The sequence below is a fragment of the Staurois parvus genome, unplaced genomic scaffold (assembly GCF_062004578.1).
Source record: "Staurois parvus isolate SC_StPar_1 unplaced genomic scaffold, SC_StPar_1.0 ptg001468l, whole genome shotgun sequence".
Classification (NCBI taxonomy): domain Eukaryota; kingdom Metazoa; phylum Chordata; class Amphibia; order Anura; family Ranidae; genus Staurois; species Staurois parvus.
Genome location: NW_028319264.1, coordinates 322,501 through 344,810, shown reverse-complemented (window position 1 = coordinate 344,810; position 22,310 = coordinate 322,501). Strand labels below are relative to the sequence as shown.

The following is a 22,310-nucleotide window of genomic DNA, read 5'->3' as shown; positions in this document are numbered from 1 at the left end:
AAAGTGCTAGCTTTAACCACTTTTAACTGCACGCCGCCCAGCCGCTGTACATATACGGTGGCAGGGCGGCACTCACAGGCAAAACCACGTTTTAAAACGTGTGTTTTGTAAACAAATAGGGGGAGCGTGCGAGGCGCGCTGCTGCCCTATTTGTCCTGTGGATCACCGCCGCAGATGTCAGTTGCCGGGTCACAGCCGCTCGTTAGCGGCTATGTCCCGGCGATCGGAGGTAAATGGTGACAGAGAGCACAGCTGCAGTAGCTGTGCTGTCTGTCACCTCTCTGTCAGCTCGAGGATGAGCTGATCGATCAGCCTTGTCCCGCCCAGCAAACACCCCCGCCCCCTAGTAAAACACTCCCCTCACTCCTATAACCCTTCCCTGCTAAATAAAGTTAACCCCTTCCTCCCCATTGCCATTAGTACAGTGTCAGTTTTTTTTTTTTTTTTTTTTGCACTGATCACTGTATTAGTGTTTTTGGGGATGTCGGTGACCCCAAGTCAGCACCCCCCAATGTCAGAATGTCCGCCGCAGTCCCACCATAAGTTGCTGGTCGCTGCCATAAGTCCCTGATCGCCGCCATAATTCGCTGATCGCCGCCATTATTAGTATAAAAAAAAACCTAAAAATCCCACTATCTTTCCCGCCATTTGTAAACGCTATAACTGTCACGTAAACCAATTAATTTACACGTATTGGTTTTTTTTTTAGCAAAGACGTCGCAGAATGCATTTTGGCAGAAATTTATGACTAAATTTGATTTTTGCATTTTTTTTTTACTGGACATGTTTTATAGCAAAAAGTCCAAAATATTGTTTTTTTTTTCCTCATAATTGTCAGACTTTTTTTTTATAGCGCAAAAAATAAAAACCGCACAGGCGATCAAATACCACCGAAAGAAATTTGTGGGGAAAAAAAGGATGTAAATTTCATTTATGTACCGTATTGCATGACCGTGCAATTGTCCGTTAAACTAGTGCAGCGCTGTATAGCAGAAAAATGGCGTAAATTGCAGTATCTATACCATAGTTTGTAGACGGTATAACTTCCACACAAAGCAATCAATATACACTTATTGGGATTTTTTTTACCAAAAACATGGAGCAGAATACATTTTGGCCTAAATTTATAACCAACTTTGAGTTTACTATATATTTTTTATAGCTGAAAATAAAAAATATTGTTTTTCTTCAAAATTTTTGGCGTTTTTTTGTTTATAGCGTGAAAAATAAAAAGCACACAGGTGATCAAATTACACCGAAAAAAGCTCTATTTGTGTGAAAAAAAGGACGTAAATTTCGTTTGGGTGCAGCGTTGCATGACCGCGCAATTATCAGTTGACTTAGTGCAGCGCCGAGTAGCAAAAAGAGGGCTGGTCATTAAGGGGGGTAAATCCTCAGCTCAAGTGGTTAATATAAGTGTTAAAACTAAAGTTTTGATGGGAATAAAAATGCCATTTATCTGTTTGTGGATACTGGGCATGCTACACTCAACCACAATACGTTATTGAAGTACACAAGACATTTGTAATAATCCTGTCTTTATGCCTTGCTGCCACCTACCCCCCTCACGCTTGCCAGCCATTCCCAGATGTGGAAATGCCAGTAGAGAGTTGTGAAAATTCAGCAGCTGCAACATAAATACTGTTCTATAGTGAGATAGACACCAGCTAACATTGCAACCTGACCGGTACAAAAAAAAAAAGATGACAAATTATATAATAAAGCATAAGGGATGGTACTCACATTAAAGGTGAGGCGTCCATTGTGCTGGTGGCTGCTCTCTTTAGTGATATCTTCATTGCTTTGCCACCCCCCCCCCCCCCATACGGCAAAATGTTTGTTTAAATGAAGTTTTATTATTTATTTATTTCAGGTACTTATATAGCGCCGTTAATTTTACGCAGCGCTTTACATATATATTGTAGATTCACATCAGTCCCTAAACCTCAAGGGGTGTACATTCGAAGTTTTAAAATGCAAATATATGATCAGCTCCACAGGAGTCTTGAATTGCACAATGTTTGCACAGCCATTTTAATAATTGGTGCAGGGCTGTAAGTACCTCCTATGTGGCACTGCTTCAGCCTAGCAGTATTTTACTCAAGCCCCAAGCACTGCATTGTGGAATGCTGGGGCGGTGGGCCTGCTATGTCACACCAAAAAATCAGAGCTATTTTAACCTTTTTGTTTTTCCTTTTAATTTTAGCAAGTGGGGATTGACAGAGGAGACATACCTGATCTATCTCAGGTAAGGAAGCTTTTTGGCCATTCTTTTGTGTATTTAGCTACAATGCATATTCCCTGGATAAAATATGCATGTGGACAGCAATTTGTGCATGGATGTGAAGTTCTTGCATCTTCATAATTGTCGAGTGTGTTGTAAATCCTACTATTAAACTTTTTCTCATTTGCTCTTTTTTCTTTTTTTTTTTCATTTTGGTCTGTTAAATATTCCTTTGAAAATTGTTTTTATATCAATAAATGTGAAAAATACCTGTTTACCCCTGTGCAAATCATTAGTAAGACCTCATCTGGAATATGCAGTTCAGTTTTGGGCACCAATTCACAAAAAGAACATTGGGGAACTGGAGAAAGTACAGAGAAGGGCAACCAAACTGATAAGAGGCATGGAGGAGATCAGCTATGAGGAAAGATTAGAGGAACTGAATTTATTCTCTCTTGAGAAGAGGAGATTAAGGTGGGATATGATCTCCATGTATAATACATAAGGGGGGATATGATCTCCATGTATAATACATAAGGGGGGATATGATCTCCATGTATAATACATAAGGGGGGATATGATCTCCATGTATAATACATAAGGGGGGATATGATCTCCATGTATAATACATAAGGGGGGATATGATCCCCATGTATAATACATAAGGGGGGATATGATCAACATGTATAATACATAAGGGGGGGATATGATCTCCATGTATAATACATAAGGGGGATATGATCTCCATGTATAATACATAAGGGGGATATGATCTCCATGTATAATACATAAGGGGGGATATGATCTCCATGTATAATACATAAGGGGGGATATGATCTCCATGTATAATACATAAGGGGGGATATGATCTCCATGTATAATACATAAGGGGGGATATGATCTCCATGTATAATACATAAGGGGGATATGATCACCATGTATAATACATAAGGGGGATATGATCTCCATGTATAATACATAAGGGGGGATATGATCTCCATGTATAATACATAAGGGGGGATATGATCTCCATGTATAATACATAAGGGGGGATATGATCACCATGTATAATACATAAGGGGGGATATGATCTCCATGTATAATACATAAGGGGGGATATGATCTCCATGTATAATACATAAGGGGGGATATGATCTCCATGTATAATACATAAGGGGGGATATGATCTCCATGTATAATACATAAGGGGGATATGATCTCCATGTATAATACATAGGGGGGATATGATCTCCATGTATAATACATAAGGGGGGGATATGATCTCCATGTATAATACATAAGGGGGGATATGATCTCCATGTATAATACATAAGGGGGGATATGATCTCCATGTATAATACATAAGGAGGATATGATCGCCATGTATAATACATAAGGGGGGATATGATCTCCATGTATAATACATAAGGGGGGGATATGATCGCCATGTATAATACATAAGGGGGGATATGATCGCCATGTATAATACATAAGGGGGGATATGATCTCCCATGTATAAATACATCAGTGGTTCATATAGTGAACTTGGTGTAGAGTTATTCCCCCTGAGGTCATCACTGAGGACAAGGGGGCACTCTTTACGTCTGGAGGAAAAGTAAAAGTAATCTCCAAACACGGAAAGGTTTCTTCACAGTGAGAGCTGTGAAAATGTGGAATAGACTCCCTCAAGAGTTGTGTCTGGCCACTCAGTGGATTGCTTTAAAAAAAAGCCTGGATTCTTTCTTGGATACACAGAATATAACTGGATACTGACATTTATAGGTAAAGTTGATCCAGGAAATATCCGATTGCCTCTCGGGGCATCAGGAAGGAATTTATTTTCCCAGCAGGAGCAAATTGGATCGTGCTTTGCTGGGGTTTTTTTTGCCTTTGAATCAACTGTGGGTATAGGATTATATTTATTTTTTAAGGTTGAACTGGGTGGACTTTTGTCTTTTTTCAGCCAGACTAACTAGGTAACCTGCCAGAAAATCAGTGAGCTGATAACCTCCTCTACGCTGTGCACATCTGCTGTCTCTGTGAACTACAGAAACTCCCCTCCTTATGTTATACATATGAGAGTAGGGGGGATTGTAGTCCTGACAATGCCTTTCCTATGGTGAAAATGCTGATGTGTGAGAGTTGTCATCCTAGAATAGGAAGTGTGCTACTGGAAAGATCACCAGATGAAAATGATCTGGAAAAAAGACATCAATGCACGCACCGCCCACCAAGTAAGGATTGTAAGCTGCAGTATATTACAATTTTGTTCTTGGGTGTACATACTATTTAATACTCTTTACAGCAGTTATAGTCCACAGCAGAGCTGATGACTTTATCTTGCTGACTGCCCCAGAAACTGCGCGACAACCATTGCTGGGTGGTGTATAGTGTGTTCATTTTGGGACAGTCACACACTCGGGTAAAATTGTACTGTTGGCTTCCAAAATCACAGCAGTAGTGCCAAGTGAGCAACTCGCAGGGATCACAGTCCTGCAGCTACACGTCTCTGTGCAAACGGGAGACTGCTGTCTGTGTAAAATAGTTAACAAACACTGCAGCAACCAGAGACGGGGTACAGATCATTAAAGCCAACTTATTTTTACTGTGCAAATAGCCAAAAATGATTTTGGCTGTACTTCAGCTTTAACGGAGAACTACAGTGCTCAGCATAAATGAGTACACCCCGTTTGAAAAGTAAGATTTTAACCAATTGCCGCCCTGCCACTGTAGAACTACATGGCGGCACGGGCAGGCAAAACCACATTTTAAAAACGTGTGTTTTGTAAACAGGTTGGGGGCGTGCGCAAGGCGTGCCGCCGCCCTGCTTGTCCCGCCGATCACAGCCGCGGATGTCAGTCGCCGGGTCACAGCCGGTCCTTACCGGCTATGACCCGGCGATCGGCGGCAATCAGTGACAGACAACACAGCTGCAGTAGCTGTGCTTTCTGTCACTTCCCTGACAGCTCGAGGACAAGCTGATCGGGACAGAAGAGTTTCCCTCTCCTGATCAGTGGTGTTCCCTGCAGTACACACCCCGCCCCCTAGTAAAACACTCCCCTCACTCAGATAACCCTTCCCTGCAAAATAAAGTTAACCCCTTCCTCCCCAGTGCCATTAGTACAGTGTCAGTGTTTTTTTTTTATTTTTTGCACTGATCACTGTATTGGTGTCACTGGGGATGTTGGTGACCTCAAGTCAGTACCCCCCAATGTCAGAATGTCCGCCGCAGTCCCGCCATAAGTCCCTGATCGCCGCCATAAGTCGCTGATCGCCGCCATTATTAGTATTAAAAAAAACACTAAAAATCCCAGTATCTTTCCCGCCATTTGTAAAAGCTATAACTTTCACGTAAACCAATTAATTTACACGTATTGGGTTTTTTTTTTTACCAAAGACATGTCGCAGAATGCATTTTGGCAGAAATTTATGACTAAATTTGATTTTTAAATTTTTTTTACTGGACATGTTTTATAGCAAAAAGTCCAAAATATTGTTTTTTTTTCCTCAAAATTGTCAGCCTTTTTTTTTTTTTTTTATAGCGCAAAAAATAAAAACCACACAGGCAATCAAATACCCCTGAAAGAAAGCTCAATTTGTGGGGGAAAAAAGGATGTAAATTTCATTTATGTACCGTATTGCATGACCGCACAATTGTCCGTTAAACTAGCGCAGCGCTGTATAGCAAAAAAATGGCGTAAATTGCAGTATCTATACCATAGTTTGTAGACGCTATAACTTCCACACAAAGCAATCAATTGGATTTTTTTTCACTAAAAACATGTAGCAGAATACATTTTGGCCTAAATTTATAACCAACTTTGAGTTTACTATATATTTTTTTAAAGCTGAAAGTAAAAAATATTGTTTTTCTTCAAAATCTTTGGCCTTTTTTTGTTTATAGCGTGAAAAATAAAAAGCGCACAGATGATCAAATACCACCGAAAGAAAGCTCTATTTGTGTGAAAAAAAAGACGTAAATGTTTGGGTGCAGCATTGCATGACGCGCAATTATCAGTTGAATTAGTGCAGCGCTGAGTAGCAAAAAGAGGCCTGGTCATTAAGGGGGGTAAATCCTCTGGTGCTCAAGTGGTTAATCAATATCTCAATGAACACCAGAACAATTACCAAAATTTTGACAAAACTGAGTTTTATAGAACATTTGTTTAGCTCATTACATGAAAGTAAGGTTAATATTATAACTTGGATTGCAAAATCTTCAGTTTTACTCAAATTAGTGGATGCAAAAATAACTACACCCCACAACAAAAACTACTCCATCTAGTATTTTGTATGACCTCCGTGATTTGTAAGGACAGCCCCAAGTCTTCTAGGCATGGAATGAACAAGTTGGTGACATATTGCAACATCGATCTTTTTGCATTATTCAAGAACGATCTCTTTTAGACCCTGGATGCTGGATGGAGAGTGATGCTCAGCTTGTCTCTTCAGAATTCCCCCTAGGTGTTCAATCGGGTTCAGATCAGGAGACATACTTGCCTACTGATTCACTTTCACCCTGTTCTTCAGAAATGTAACAGTGACCATAGATGTTTGTTTTGGATCATTGTCATGTTAGAAAAAGGCACTAAGTGATGGTAGCATCCTCTTTCAACATAGAGCAGTGCATCTGTGAATTCATGATACCATCAATAGAATGCAGCTCCCTGACACCAGCAGCACTCAGTTTGTAGATAGCCAAGGACCAGAGGTAGCAGAGCTCTACTCCATGCACTTTTGCTTGTATCAGAGCCCAGGTCATTGTCTGACACAAGTCACTCGGGGTCACATTAACCACCTCCCATCCGGCCATTGTTTATAAACGGCCTCCCCGCCCCCTGCTTGTGCACGCTCCCTGGGAGCGCGCAGAACCACGATCCGGTGCCCGCTGTGTCCTCCGGACACAGTGGAACATCGATTTGACGTACGGGACCTCTGTGTGAGGTCCCTATCCTGTGATCACTGATTGGCCAATCAGTGATCACATGCAGAGTAGTAAGCAAGATGTCACTTCTGACATTATTGCTTACTAAGTGTGAAATCTGTGAATGATCACAGAGGTCACATGGTACAAGGCTATTCTCAACAGCTTTGTACCATGTGACAAGCTGTGACCAATCACAGCTCACAGAGTATTTCTCAATGGCTGTAAGAATGCAGCCAGAGAGAAGGAGAAATTATTGCTTTTACAGCCTTTATGGTGTAAAAGCAATCAGTGTAGTAATAAAAAAAAAAAATCTTCATCACCCCCCACAAGTAGTACAGTGTCACCATGTTGACACTGTACTGCTAGGGTGACAGTATGTAAAAACAAAACAAACAATAATATTAAAAAAATGTTTTTTTAAATTATAATTTATGGTTATAAACTAATTTCGGTTATTTTTTTTTACTAAAAATGTAACTGAATACATTTTGGCCAAGATTTATGATGAAATATTTATTTGCAACATTTTATAAGATAAACCCTTTTTTACAAAAATTTTGACTGTTTCATTTATATAGCAAAAAAAAATAAAAAATTCCAAAGGTGAATAAATACCACCAAAATAAGGCTTTATCTGTCTCAAAAAAAATGCTAAAAAATGCATATAATTTTTTTTCTTTTCTGCGTTGAGTTTATCTACAACACAATGCATTTTTGTCATGTTTATTGTGCGTTTTCCTCATCACTTCCCGCTGTTCTGATGCAATTTTCATGGCATTTTTAGTGCAACTCTGCAGTGCTAACTGTTATTTTGATGTGACTTTAGAAGAAGCATCAGCATAGAGAAGAAACATTCCTAAGTGATTTTCATGGATGAGTGTTTTTTTTTTTTTGTTTTTTTTTAACTCTCACTTCTCCCTGGTCATCCTTGCTAAGGCTGGGTTCATGCTGAAGTGTGTTTGAGCCATCCTTTGATTGATCCATCGTTTGATTGATCAAAGAAAGGATCCAAGGAAAGCTCCAAAATTGCAGGGGTATCAAAATCAAAGGATGACCAGGCAGGAGAGATGAGGGTGTAAAAACAAAAAACAAAGACTCATCCATGATGCTACTTCTGTGAGATAACAAGTCTATGGGGCTCAAATTGCACTGAAGTCCACCAGGAACCTTTTCCTAAATTGCACTGTGCTGAGACTCATTGATTGTAAGGGCACCATAATGTGATTTTCCTTGTCGTGATTTTGTGGCCCTCGGCTTGATCACTTCCTACAGGTGCGTTAAGTTTTGATGCTATTTCCATTCATTTCAATGGAGGGATGCGTTTTTGGTGTGTGCGTTTTTTTTCTTTCTGTTACCCAAACAAGCATGCACCAAAAATGCAGCAAGCAGGGATTTATTTATTTTAACTGCATCGGAAGCGCAACAGACCAGTGTGAAGAGCTACATAGGATGCAGTTTTCTTTCGTTTTTTTTTTTTTTTTTGTTTGTGTTTTTTTTTTTAACTGAACAAAAGTGGATCAGTGTGAAGGCTGCCTAGCTGGGAACATGCCCATTTTCCGATGCTCGGCTTTCTGTATAATTTTTTTTCTTTTACCAGCATACAGGGTGGATTTGATTTAAATCAAACTGATTTAAATCACTAGTCAGTAAGGCTTGATTTAAATCCTAGTTTTCTACATAAAGACTAATTCTTGCTGGTATAACTTTAATATGCAAGTAGATGAAGATTTTTAGAATAACTTTTCATATTTTTTTTATCCCCAGTTTAATAGGTTAATCATTCATATTTGGACAACTTTCCTGTTGTACTTAGGAAGGAGAAAAATAATCATTACCTTAATAATAATTTAAATAGATTTATTCAACTGAAACAATAACATTCCAGCCTATATTATTTGCTTAAACAAACATCCATGTTTGTTACTAATTTGGCTAAACAAAATATATATATTTTAAGAGACTGTCAGCCCCTTCCTCCTCACAATTAGTTTCACTTTCTTCTTGTGCAGATCTATTCCACTCCAAACAATCAGAAAAATATTGTTTCTATTCTATTCACTGAACCTCTTGAAACTTCGCACTGAAGGGGTTGATTCTGTATTCATAGGTTTGTAGAAGTTAGGATGAAGGTCTTTTTCTTAACTCTGTTCATGTTATAACATTTTTGCTGTGAAGAAGAGGCATGTGATCTCCGCTGAGTCAAATTCAGTTTTGAGAACTGCAAAAGTAAACCAAGAATCTGTGATAATATCTTGTAGGCAGAGAAACGGCCCAATAATCTTACAAAAACCTCTGGAAGAGCATGACATTGTGAATGGATTCATGGCATTTATTTACCAAAAAAATTAAACATATACAGCCTTATTCTACATAATTAAAAAACTAATCTTTATTTCATGATGGAATAACCTTTGGATGGTAATATATTTTCCTCAAAAAGCATTTTATTTAAAAAAATCCGATTTAAATTAAAAAAAATCAGATTTTTTTTTTTTTTTAAATCATTGATTTTTATCCACACTGCCAGCATAGCATTATATAGGTACGTACAGTAGGTTGTACCTACCTGCCTATTATAGTAGGACTCTAAGGCTACGTTCACACTAGCGTTGTGTGCAGGCGGCAGAAAGGCGTTTGGGAAGCGTTTTTACTGCTTCCCAAACGCCTCGGACAATTCTACACATTGCAGCACATGGTTCTGTTCTAACAGGAGCTTTAACGTTGCGTCAAAACGGACGCCTCTGGTCGAGTCAGGAGGCGTTGAAGCCTCCTATTCTAGTCTATGGTGCCACTCCGCAAATGCCGGCCGGGCGTTTGCGGAGCAGTAACGCAATTCAAACTTCATTATAGGCGTTTATAGGACGTTTTTAACGCTCGGCAAACACCTAGCACCTGCCGCTGAACCGCGCATGCGGCGCTTGCGGAGCGTTTGCCGAGCATTAAAAAACGCTCCGCAGACGCCGGACCAACGCTTGCCAAAAGCTATAGGGGCGTTTGGCAAGAGTTGGTAGAACAGTCACGTGTGAATGAGCCCTAAATCTAAATACCTGATATTGCTGGCTGTACTCTGGACAGGTTCTAGTCGTATTTGCTGGGTGATAATGACAGCTTTTCCTTCAGACACTTCTATCAGTGAGGCCCAAAGTGCAGAGATCTGCTGCTTCTTGGCCTGAGGAATGTAATCAAATGATCATTTTTTCATTTGACATTTGTTGTGCATTCTCCTAAATATTTGCCAGCGAACACTCTACATTATGAAAGGCCGACCCAGATGCCTGGCTTCCAGCTGCACACACACAGCGCAGGAGCTTCACTCAGAACAGTCATCTATTATATACAGCTAGTCACCCTGTAGATATTTTCCCAGCTTGCGTCATCTTTCCTGGTGTATTGATCTTGGTTCTATAATCGGTAAGCGCTGCCGGCAGCTGGTACATCTGCTGAACAGCATTATTTATAGGCCGCCTGCTAGGATTCTGTATCGAGGACTCAACTTGTGGGTTTTAGACATGGTCTCTGCCTTACACAGGGTGTCTAGGATTAAAGTCTTCACCTTTTATCAAAAAAGGAAAAGGTGAACGAACACCCCAGGGGGTAAAAAGGCGAGTCCAGACCTACTAGCTGGTCACAAAACTTTCCACCAGTTGCACCACTTGCCCAGGTCCACCCCCGACCTGCTCCAACCACTCCTTCTTAAAGCTTATGAAATTACATTTTTCTTTAGAATAAATAGTCCAAAATATAAAACTGTATACAGTAATGTATATCCCAGCTCCACTGTACTTCATTATAGTGATATGACCTGTATACAGTAATGTATATCTCAGCTCCCCTGTACTCCATTATAGTGATATGACATGTACACAGTATGTATATCCCCCCTCCCCTGTACTCCATTATAGTGATATGACGTGTATACAGTAATGTATATCCCCCCTCCCCTGTACTCCATTATAGTGATATGACATGTATACAGTAATGTATATCCCCCCTCCCCTGTACTCCATTATCGTGATATGACGTGTATACAGTAATGTATATCCCCCCTCACCTGTACTCCATTATCGTGATATGACCTGTATACAGTAATGTATATCCCCCCTCCCCTGTACTCCATTATAGTGATATGACCTGTATACAGTAATCATTACTGTATACATGTCATCACTATAATGGAGTACAGGGGAGCTGGGATATACATTACTGTATACAGGTCATATCACTATAATGGAGTACAGGGGAGGGGGGATATACATTACTGTATACACGTCATATCACTATAATGGAGTACAGGGGAGGGGGATATACATTACTGTGTACACATCATATCACTATAATGGAGTACAGGGGAGGGGGGATATACATTACTGTATACATGTCATATCACTATAATGGAGTAGAGGGGAGGGGGATATACATTACTGTATACACGTCCTATCACTATAATGGAGTAGAGGGGAGGGGGATATACATTACTGTATACACGTCCTATCACTATAATGGAGTACAGGGGAGCTGGGATATACAGTCATGGCCGAAATTGTTGGCACCCTTGATATTTCTCCAGGAAATCATGTATTTCTCACGAAACGTATTGCATTAACACATGTTTTGCTATACACATGTTTATTCCCTTTGTGTGTATTGGGACAAAACAAAAAAAGGGAGGAAAGAAAGCAAATTCGACATAATGTCACACAAACCTCCAAAAATGGGCTGGACAAAAGTATTGGCACCCTTTCACAACTGCGGATAAATAAGAATGTTACAAGCATGTGATGCTCCTGTAAACTCACCTGGGGCAAGTAACAGGTGTGGGCAATATAGAAATCACACCTGAAAGCAGATAAAAAGGAGAGACGTTCACTTAACCTTTGCATTGTGTGTCTGTCTGTGCCACACTAAGCATGGACAACAGAAAGAGGAGACGAGAACTGTCTGAGGACCTGAGAACCAAAATTGTGGCAAAATATCAACAATCTCAAGGTTACAAGTCCATCTCCAGAGAACTAGATTTGCCTTTGTCCACAGTGCGCAACATTATCAAGAAGTTTGCAACCCATGGCACTGTAGCTAATCTCCCTGGTCGTGGACGGATGAGGAAAATTGATGAAAGATTGCAACGCAGAATAGTCCGGATGGTGGATAAGCAGCCCCAAACATGTTCCAAAGACATTCAAGCTGTCCTGCAGGCTCAGGGAGCATCAGTGTCAGCGCGAACTATCCGTCGACATTTAAATGAAATGAAACGCTATGGCAGGAGACCCAGGAGGACCCCACTGCTGACACAGAGACATAAAAAAGCAAGACTACAGTTTGCCAAAATGTACTTGAGTAAGCCAAAAGCCTTCTGGGAAAACGTCTTGTGGACAGATGAGACCAAGATAGAGCTTTTCGGTAAAGCACATCATTCTACTGTTTACCGAAAACGGAATGAGGCCTACAAAGAACAAAACACAGTACCTACGGTAAAATATGGTGGAGGTTCAATGATGTTTTGGGGTTGTTTTGCTGCCTCTGGCACTGGGTGCCTTGACTGTGTGCAAGGCATCATGAAATCTGAGGATTACCAAAGGATTTTGGGTCGCACTGTAGGGCCCAGTGTCAGAAAGCTGGGTTTGCGTCCAAGATCCTGGGTCTTCCAGCAGGACAATGACCCCAAACATACGTCAAAAAGCACTCAGAAATGGATGGCAAAGAAGCGCTGGAGAGTTCTGAAGTGGCCAGCAATGAGCCCAGATCTAAATCCCATTGAACACCTGTGGAGAGATCTTAAAATTGCTGTTGGGAAAAGGTGTCCTTCCAATAAGAGAGACCTGGAGCTGTTTGCAAAGGAAGAGTGGTCCAAAATTCCGGGTGAGAGGTGTCAGAAGCTTATTGATGGTTATAGGAAGCGACTGATTTCAGTTATGTTTTCCAAAGGGTGTGCAACCAAATATTAAGTTAAGGGTGCCAATACTTTTGTCCAGCCCATTTTTGGGGTTTTGTGTGACATTATGTCATATTTGCTTTTCTGCCTCTGTTTTATATTTGTTCCAATACATACAAAGGGAATAAACATGTGTATAGCAAAACATGTGTTAATGCAATACCTTTTTTGTGTGAAATACTTGATTTTCAGGAAAAATATCAAGGGTGCCAACAATTTCGGCCATGACTGTACATTACTGTATACACGTCATATCACTATAATGGAGTACAGGGGAGGGGGGATATACATTACTGTATACACGTCATATCACTGTAATGGGGTACAGGGGAGGGGGATATACATTACTGTATACATGTCATATCACTATAATGGAGTACAGGGGAGGGGGGATATACATTACTGTATACACGTCATATCACTATAATGGAGTACAGGGGAGGGGGGATATACATTACTGTATACACGTCATATCACTATAATGGAGTACAGGGGAGGGGGATATACATTACTGTATACACGTCATATCACTATAATGGAGTACAGGGGAGGGGGGATATACATTACTGTATACACGTCATATCACTATAATGGAGTACAGGGGAGGGGGATATACAGTTATTGGCTCGTAATCTTATTTTGTAAGGTATATATGCTACAACTACGTATGACTCTCTAAGTATGAAGGATTCAAAGACATTGGACAATTTATTGTCCTTACTGGAAGAAAATGAGTCGACTGACTTTATTGACATTGGTCATCTCCTTCACAACATTGAGTTTAGCGACACTAAGTCGTCTTCATACCTGTTTGTACTTAAAGAAAAAAATAAAAAAAGTCTGATCTCTTTCCATCTCCCAGTTCTAATCACAATGTAGCAGCATTTTTGAAACTAGTATGTGGGGATATTGGAAAACTCAAAATTATGTCTAAGAATGTTGATAATCTAAGTTTAAAGAAAAGAAAGCCCTAAACCAACTAGCTAAGAATACATCCTTAGTGACTAAACCAACGGATAAAGTAGATGCAGCATAGATCCCCTCCTCTTCTCAGACTGAGAACTGAACAATCAAAGACTGCTGATAACTCAGTTCTTAGTCAGACTGTTAGTCACTGCCTCTCTGCTGTACCTTCCCAGCGCACACTGGAGTTACGGGCCGTGGAGAGGGTGGGGGGCTGCTGGCTCAGGCTCTCAGCAGTTTGCTGAGAGGCTGAGTCAGCTGCTGGTGCGGGCATCTGGATGGATCCTACCACAAACTGGTCACAGGAGTGCAGAAGTAAGTGCACTTCTGTGATCCATAGGAGACGTAGGGCCAAAAAGGCTTTGTCCATACTACTTTTAATTTGTTTGGGGTTTTTTTGCTGGGCCCAGTTTGCTTTTTTGCCTGCTCCTTATGGGACTGCTTTTGGACACCCCAATGACCTTAAAATTAACCATTTCCTGTGTCCTATGGTGTATGATGCAAACATTAAGATTTTTTTTAGTGGCCCGTGAAATGCTTTTTCTTAAAGTAACACTAAAGCTTTATTTTTTGTTTTTTTGTTGTTTTTAAATAATAAACCTGCCATACTTACCTGCTCTGTGCAGTGATTTTGCACAGAACAGCCCCGATCCTTTTCTTTTCAGCTCCTTGCTGGTGCCCCTTGCTACTCCCCATCAAGCAGTGCCCCCCCCCCAAGGGAAGCCACTCGCCCTGGAGGCACCTCTGCATGCTTGTCCCTGAATCGCTCCTCCATGCATCCATAAGACACATAGTCCGGCTGAAAAAAGACAAAAGTCCATCTAGTTCAACCACAGGAAAAAAAAAAGTTATAATCCTATACCCACAGTTGATCCAGAGGAAGGCAAAAAAAAAAACCCAACAAAGCACGATCCAATTTGCACCTGCTGCGTAAAAAAAATTTCCTTCTTGATCCCCCGAGAGGCAATCAGATATTCTCTGGATCAACTTTACCTATATATATATATATATAGTTATATTCTGTGTACCTAAGAGAATCCAGGACTTTTTTGAAGCAATCCACTGAGCTGGCCAGAACCAACTCTTGAGGGAGTCTATTCCACATTTTCACAGCTCTCACTGTGAAGAAACCTTTCCATGTTTCGTGATCAAATTTCTTTTCCTCCAGACGTAAAGAGTGCCCCCTTGTCCTCTGTGATGACCTCAGGGTGAATAACTCTACACCGAGTTCACTATATGATCCACTGATGTATTTATACATGGAGATCATATCCCCCCCTTATGTATTATACATGGAGATCATATCCCCCCTTATGTATTATACATGGTGATCATATCCCCCCTTATGTATTCTACATGGAGATCATATCCCCCCCTTATGTATTCTACATGGAGATCATATCCCCCCTTATGTATTATACATGGAGATCATATCCCCCTTATGTATTATACATGGAGATCATATCCCCCTTATGTATTATACATGGAGATCATATCCCCCTTATGTATTATACATGGAGATCATATCCCCCCCTTATGTATTCTACATGGAGATCATATCCCCCCTTATGTATTATACATGGAGATCATATCCCCCTTATGTATTATACATGGAGATCATATCCCCCTTATGTATTATACATGGAGATCATATCCCCCTTATGTATTATACATGGAGATCATATCCCCCCTTATGTATTATACATGGAGATCATATCCCCCCTTATGTATTATACATGGAGATCATATCCCCCCCTTATGTATTATACATGGAGATCATATCCCCCTTATGTATTATACATGGAGATCATATCCCCCCTTATGTATTATACATTGTGATCATATCCCCCCTTATGTATTATACATGGAGATCATATCCCCCCTTATGTATTATACATGGAGATCATATCCCCCCTTATGTATTATACATGGAGATCATATCCCCCTTATGTATTATACATGGAGATCATATCCCCCCTTATGTATTATACATGGAGATCATATCCCCCCTTATGTATTATACATGGAGATCATATCCCCCCTTATGTATTATACATGGAGATCATATCCCCCCTTATGTATTATACATGGAGATCATATCCCCCCTTATGTATTATACATGGAGATCTTATCCCCCCCTTATGTATTATACATGGAGATCATATCCCCCCCTTCTGTATTATACATGGAGATCATATCCCCCTTATGTATTATACATGGTGATCATATCCCCCCCTTATGTATTATACATTGTGATCATATCCCCCCCTTATGTATTATACATTGTGATCATATCCCCCTTATGTATTATACATGTTGATCATATCCCCCCTTAATCTCCTCTTCTCAAGAGAGAATAAATTCAGTTCCTCTAATCTTTCCTCATAGCTGAGCTCCTCCATGCCTCTTATCAGTTTGGTTGCCCTTCTCTGTACTTTCTCCAGTTCCCCAATGTTCTTTCTGTGAATTGGTGCCCAAAACTGAACTGCATATTCCAGATGAGGTATTACTAATGATTTGTACCGGGGTAATATGATATCTCTCTCTCTGGAGTCTATACCTCTTGTAATACAAGAGAGGATTTTGCTCACTTTAGAACCCGCAGCTTGGCATTGCATGCCATTATTAAGTTTGTGATCTACCAGAACCCCCAGATCCTTCTCCACCATTGATCCCCCCAGTTGTAGCCCCCCTAGTATGTATGATGCATGCATATTCTTAGCCCCCAAGTGCAGAACCTTACATTTATCAACATTAAATCTCATTTGCCACATAGTTGCCCAATTACACAGAGCATTGAGGTCGGCTTGTAAGTTGGAGACATCCTGTAAGGACGTTATTCCACTGCACAGCTTGGTGTCATCTGCAAAGACTGAAATGGGATTTATAATCCCAGACCCTATATTGTTTATAAATATATTAAAAAGTAAGGGTCCCAACACTGAACCTTGGAGTACACCACTGACAACCCCAGACCATTCAGAGTATGAATCATTAACCACTACTCTCTGAATACCATCTTTAAGCCAGCTTTCTATCCATTTACATACAGATTTTTCCAAGCCTGTAGATTTTACCTTACACATTAGCCGTGTGTGGGGAACTGTGTCAAACGCTTTTGCAAAATCCAAGTATACCACGTCCACGCCACCCCTCTGTCCAAGTATACCACGTCCACGCCACCCCTCTGTCCAAGTATACCACGTCCACGCCACCCCTCTGTCCAAGTACACCACGTCCACGCCACCCCTCTGTCCAAGTATACCACGTCCACGCCACCCCTCTGTCCAAGTATACCACGTCCACCACCACCCCCCCTCTGTCCAAGTATACCACGTCCCCCGCCACCCCTCTGTCCAAGTATACCACGTCCACCGCCACCCCTCTGTCCAAGGTTTTGCTCACCTCCTCATAAAAAGAATCAGATTTGTTTGACAACTTCTGTCTTTCATGAATCCACGCTGTCTGTTGCTTTAAAATATTTTTTTCCAGCTAGAACTCATCTTTGTGGTCTTTTATTAAACTCTCCAGCATCTTCCCAAATATAGAAGTTAATCTAACAGGTCTATATTACTTGGTAAAGATTTTGACCCCTTTTTAAATATTGGCACCACATTGGCCTTACGTCAATCCAGTGGTACTATGCCAGTCATTAGAGTCCCTAAAAATTAGAAACTATGGCTTTGAAATGACAGAGCTCAATTCTTTAAGGACCCGTGGGTGTATGCCATCCAGTCCAGGTGCTTTATTCACCTTTATTCTGTCTACATATTTTTGGATCATATCATTTGTGAGTCACTGTGGATTATCTGGGGCTGTGTCAATACCATGCCCATAATGGAAAAGAGCTCCACCACGATCCTTTGTATACACAGAGCTGAAGAAAGTATTAAATTTTCCTTCTTTGTCCCCAATCACCCACTCTAGATTATTTTGTAAAGGGCCTACATGCTCGGACCGGACCTTTTTACTATTAATATATTTGAACAATTTTTGGGGTTGGTCCTGCTATCTTTTGCTATCTGTCGTTTGTTTTCAATTTTTGTTACCTTTTTGCATATTCTGTTATATTCTTTGTAATGTTTAAACAATGATAGTGTTCCTTCATTTTTATATTTAATAAAAGCTCTTTTCTTATTATCTATAGCCTTTTTAACTTTGGCTGTAAGCCACATAGGTTTGATTTTTAGCCTTTTAAACTTGTCGCCCATGGGAATATATTTTGCAGTGTGTTCACATACAGTCTTTTTGAAGAACTCCCATTTCTGTGTTGTGTTCATCAATGCCAATATTCCCTCCCAGTCTAAGTCTTGGAGAGCAGCTCTCAGCCTTGGAAAATTGGCTCTCTTGAAATTGAGCGGTTTTATGTTTCCTGTATGTGCTTGCTGTTTACAGCTAACAGTAAATGAAATCATGTTATGGTCACTGCTACACAGATGTTCTTTTATGTGGACATTCATATTAAGCTCTGCATGGTTTGAGATTACCAGGTCCAGCAGAGCATCATTCCTAGTTGGGGCCTCTATGAACTGTACCATAAAATTGTCCTCTAGTAGGTTTAAAAATGTTTGCCCTTTAATTGTTCCTGCAGTACCATTACTTCAGTCAATTTCCGGGTAGTTAAAATCCCCCATTATTATCACTGTCCCAGCCCTTTCGATCTGTGCAAGGAGCTGAGTCTCCACCTTCTCATTAACACTGGGAGGCCTATAACAAACTCCAATGATTACCTTTGTAGAACGCACCTCCATGTGCAGTTCCACCCATAATGCTTCAGCCTCATCACACTCTCCATCAACTAGGTCCTCTTTCACACTCGCTCCGAGATCACTTCTCACATAGAGACAGACACCACCACCTTTCCTATTTACCCTGTCTCTCCGAAAGAGAACATAGCCAGGAATAATAGTGGCCCAGTCATGTGAAGAATGAAGCCAAGATTCAACAATACCAATTATATCATAGCTCTCTTCATGCAACAAAGCTTCCAACTCACCTATTTTGCTTGGCAGACTTCTGGCATTGGTGAACAAACACTTTAATGGATTGACACCTTGTGCACACGTATTTTGAATATTTTTTAGTTTCATACAAATGGAACCAATTCCACTGGTTGTTTGTAACATGGGAACCTTATCTGCCATAGCCATCTCCCCATCTTTTCCCATTCCACCCCCCAATAAGTACTGACCCCTGTCTGATCTGACCCCAGGCTGGTCTCCCAGGACCCAGCCTTCCCCCCCCCAGGACCCAGCCTCCCCCCCCATCTTTCCCCATTCCACCCCCCAATAAGTACTGACCCCTATCTGATCTATCTACCCCGTTATAATCTAATTATCCCTCCCTCACATAGAGCCATGGCTCGGACCCCCTCCCCCCCCCTCTCCAACCCTCCCACCCCCCGCACAGTTTCTCCACATTAGCTCACTGGCTGTGATTTGATATCAGCGGGACTGTATAGGTGATTTTTTTTTTTCTGTGTCCAGTTTGTTTTTAATGTACTGCTGTGTGGTTCTACCATTTGTATGTGTTTTGCAAACGCATAGTCTACCCATAATACGTTTCAAGTTACACTCATATTTAGGGTGTCCATGAAGCAAAGCATTCACCAACCCTCTTCCGCAAACTGCACCCCAGTGATCACTGTTTCTGCGCTCTACAAGGTTCAGTGTTAAAATATATTAAACGCACGTTTTTAGTAAGTCATTGTTGGGGCATTTACTAAACGGTGAATTATTATTTTAAATGGTTTATTCAAACGAAGTCTAGCGAGGTGTGGTTTTAATGTTTTCAGCCAATTCTTCCTTGGAGAGTTTTTCAGAAACCATCAGTGAGGGTCAGAAGTGCCCCATATGATAGGAATGTGCATCCTGGGAAACATGCATTCTCTGAAATAGGGTGGGGTCTGTACATTTTGCCTCCCCTGTGTATAAAAGACATGTACACTTTAGTTCAAGTGTAATAGGTCAAAGATTGTACCAAATGAAAAATCCTTAGGAGTCCAAAGTCTTTATTGCTCAACTGGTTACAATAAGCAGGGCGAATAACACACCTTTTTTATGTGTTTTAAACTTTTCCTCCAGCCCTGATGAAGGGGGTTTGTACGGCCCCTGAAATGTGTTGGATGTCTTTTGTAATGAGTTTAACAATAAAGGCTTTTGAGGACTCAGGATTTTTCATTTGCTGCTCTTTGCCCCATTGCACTCGGATTTCTCCACTTGTGTGAAGGTCCTCTTAAGGGGGGTATGGGTTACTGTCTGTGTGGTGAGCTGCCAATTGGATCGTGTAATGACTTTCTGATATTTTGATAACCTGAGAAAATCTATGTCCAGCGCCCTTTTTCCACCTCCTCATGTACAATATTTAATGGCTGTTTCATTGCTGCATTTGGTTACTATTTATTTCTATTTCCACAGGCTCCAAGCAGTCTGCTTGATGCCCTGGAACAACATTTAGCCTCTCTGGAAGGGAAGAAAATCAAAGATTCAACAGCAGCAAGCAGGTGGGAAAACCTTATCCTAGATCATTTAGAAAAAGTTGTTTTTAAAACTAAGTCACCTGAGTCAATATCACCTGGACCTGGTATTTATGGGAATTTTTTTTTTTTAAAAAGGCTCTTTTTTTTTTTTATTAAATGAAAGCTGCTAATTGCCATGTATCAATTCTGCCTCTTTATTTTCCCTAAGATTCATTGTAGCTGCAGAATATGGTTCCTACCATGTGGTTGTAGTTGGTCTTTGAACAAAAACTTAACTGTGTTTGAGCACCACAAGCTAAAAGCACTGTAATTTTATTATAAATATCAACGCATATTCACCCTTTGAACCCGTGTCTCCATGCTTTGTTTAGTTGAGAAATTGCTCCCCTAGAATTTTCAGTTGTGGTGATCTTAACCACTTCCCATCCGGCCCATGTACATAAACGGCCGGACGGGGGCAGTGCAGGAGAGGGTCGCCGTTCATAAACGGCACCCGCATTTTCAGCCTGGGAGCGCGCAGCACCGCGATCCGGTGCCCGCTGTGTCCCGATCACTGTACGGGACCTCTTTGTGAGGTCCCAATCATCTGATCCCTGATTGGCCAATAAGTGATCGCATGAATTGTAGTAAGCAAGATGTCACTTCTGACATTTATTAATACTTGTGAAATCTGTGAGTGATCACAGAGGTCGCATGGTACAGGGCTATTCACAACAGCTCTTTGACCAATCACAGCTCTCACAGTATTTCTTAATGGCTGCAAGAATGCAACCAGAGAGGAGAAAGTATTGCTTTTACAGCCTTTATGGGTGTAAAAGCAATCAGTGTAAAAAAAAAAATCTTAATCCCCCACAAGTAGTACAGTGTCACTATGTCACTTTACTGCTAGGTCGACAGTATGTTAAAATAAAAAAAAAAACATAAATATAAAAATAAAAGCATAAAAATAATTTTTGGAAAATTATAATTTTTGGTTAGAAACTAATTTGGGCTATATTTTTTTTAATACTAAAAAGATAGCGGAATACATTTTGGCCAAGATTTATGAAAGATTATTTATTTGCAAAATTTTACAAGAAAAACACTTTTTTTTTTTTTCAAAATTTTTGGACTTTTTGAAAGCCTTAACAGATTCTCCACTGACAGCCCACCCAACCCTCCACCACCCAATCCCGCACTAATTAAAAAAAAAAAAAAAAAAAAAAAAGACCTGGGGTTTCCTCCTGCCCCTCCCCCCCAAAAATCCATATCAGACCCATATCCGAGCATGCAGGAACAAGGGGTGGGTTGGGAGTTGGGCATGAGTGAGCACCCCCCTCCCTCCTGAACCATCCACAGGCGACGGTTTTGGGGAAGAGACCCTTGTTCCCATCAACATGGGGACAAGGCGCTTTAGGGGGGATGATGCCTGATCCGTTGTTAAGAATGCTGTGGCTGGCTTCCTGGCCCGCTCCTTAACCACCTCCCGTCAGGCCGTTGTATGTAAACGGTGGCAGTGCAGGGTCGGGTGGCAGTTTATAAACGGCCTCCCCGCACCCTGCTTGTGCACGCTCCCCGGGAGCACGCAGCACCGCAATCCTCCGGACACAGTGGAACACCGATCGTCGGTGTACGAAGTCTGTACGAAGTCCCGATCATGTGATCACTGATTGGCCAATCAGTGATCACATGCAGAGTAGTAAGCAAGATGCCATTTCTGACATTGCTTACTACGTGTGAAATCTGTGTATGGTCACAGAGGTCACATGGTACAAGGCTATTAACAGCCCTGTACCATGTGACAAGCTGT

General features: G+C 40.9%; 1 protein-coding gene across 12 annotated transcripts in view; it reads left to right on the top strand.

Moving 5' to 3' along the window:
* PICALM (phosphatidylinositol binding clathrin assembly protein) overlaps positions 1–22,310 on the top strand; it is a 198,037-nt gene that overhangs the window by 90,204 nt on the left and 85,523 nt on the right. For all 12 annotated transcript variants that reach the window (XM_089662407.1, XM_089662414.1, XM_089662412.1 and 9 more), the window contains exons 8-9: positions 2,207–2,248; positions 20,460–20,545. In XM_089662407.1, coding sequence (XP_089518533.1) covers positions 2,207–2,248; positions 20,460–20,545 — 128 coding nt within the window. The remainder of the gene's footprint in view (positions 1–2,206; positions 2,249–20,459; positions 20,546–22,310) is intronic.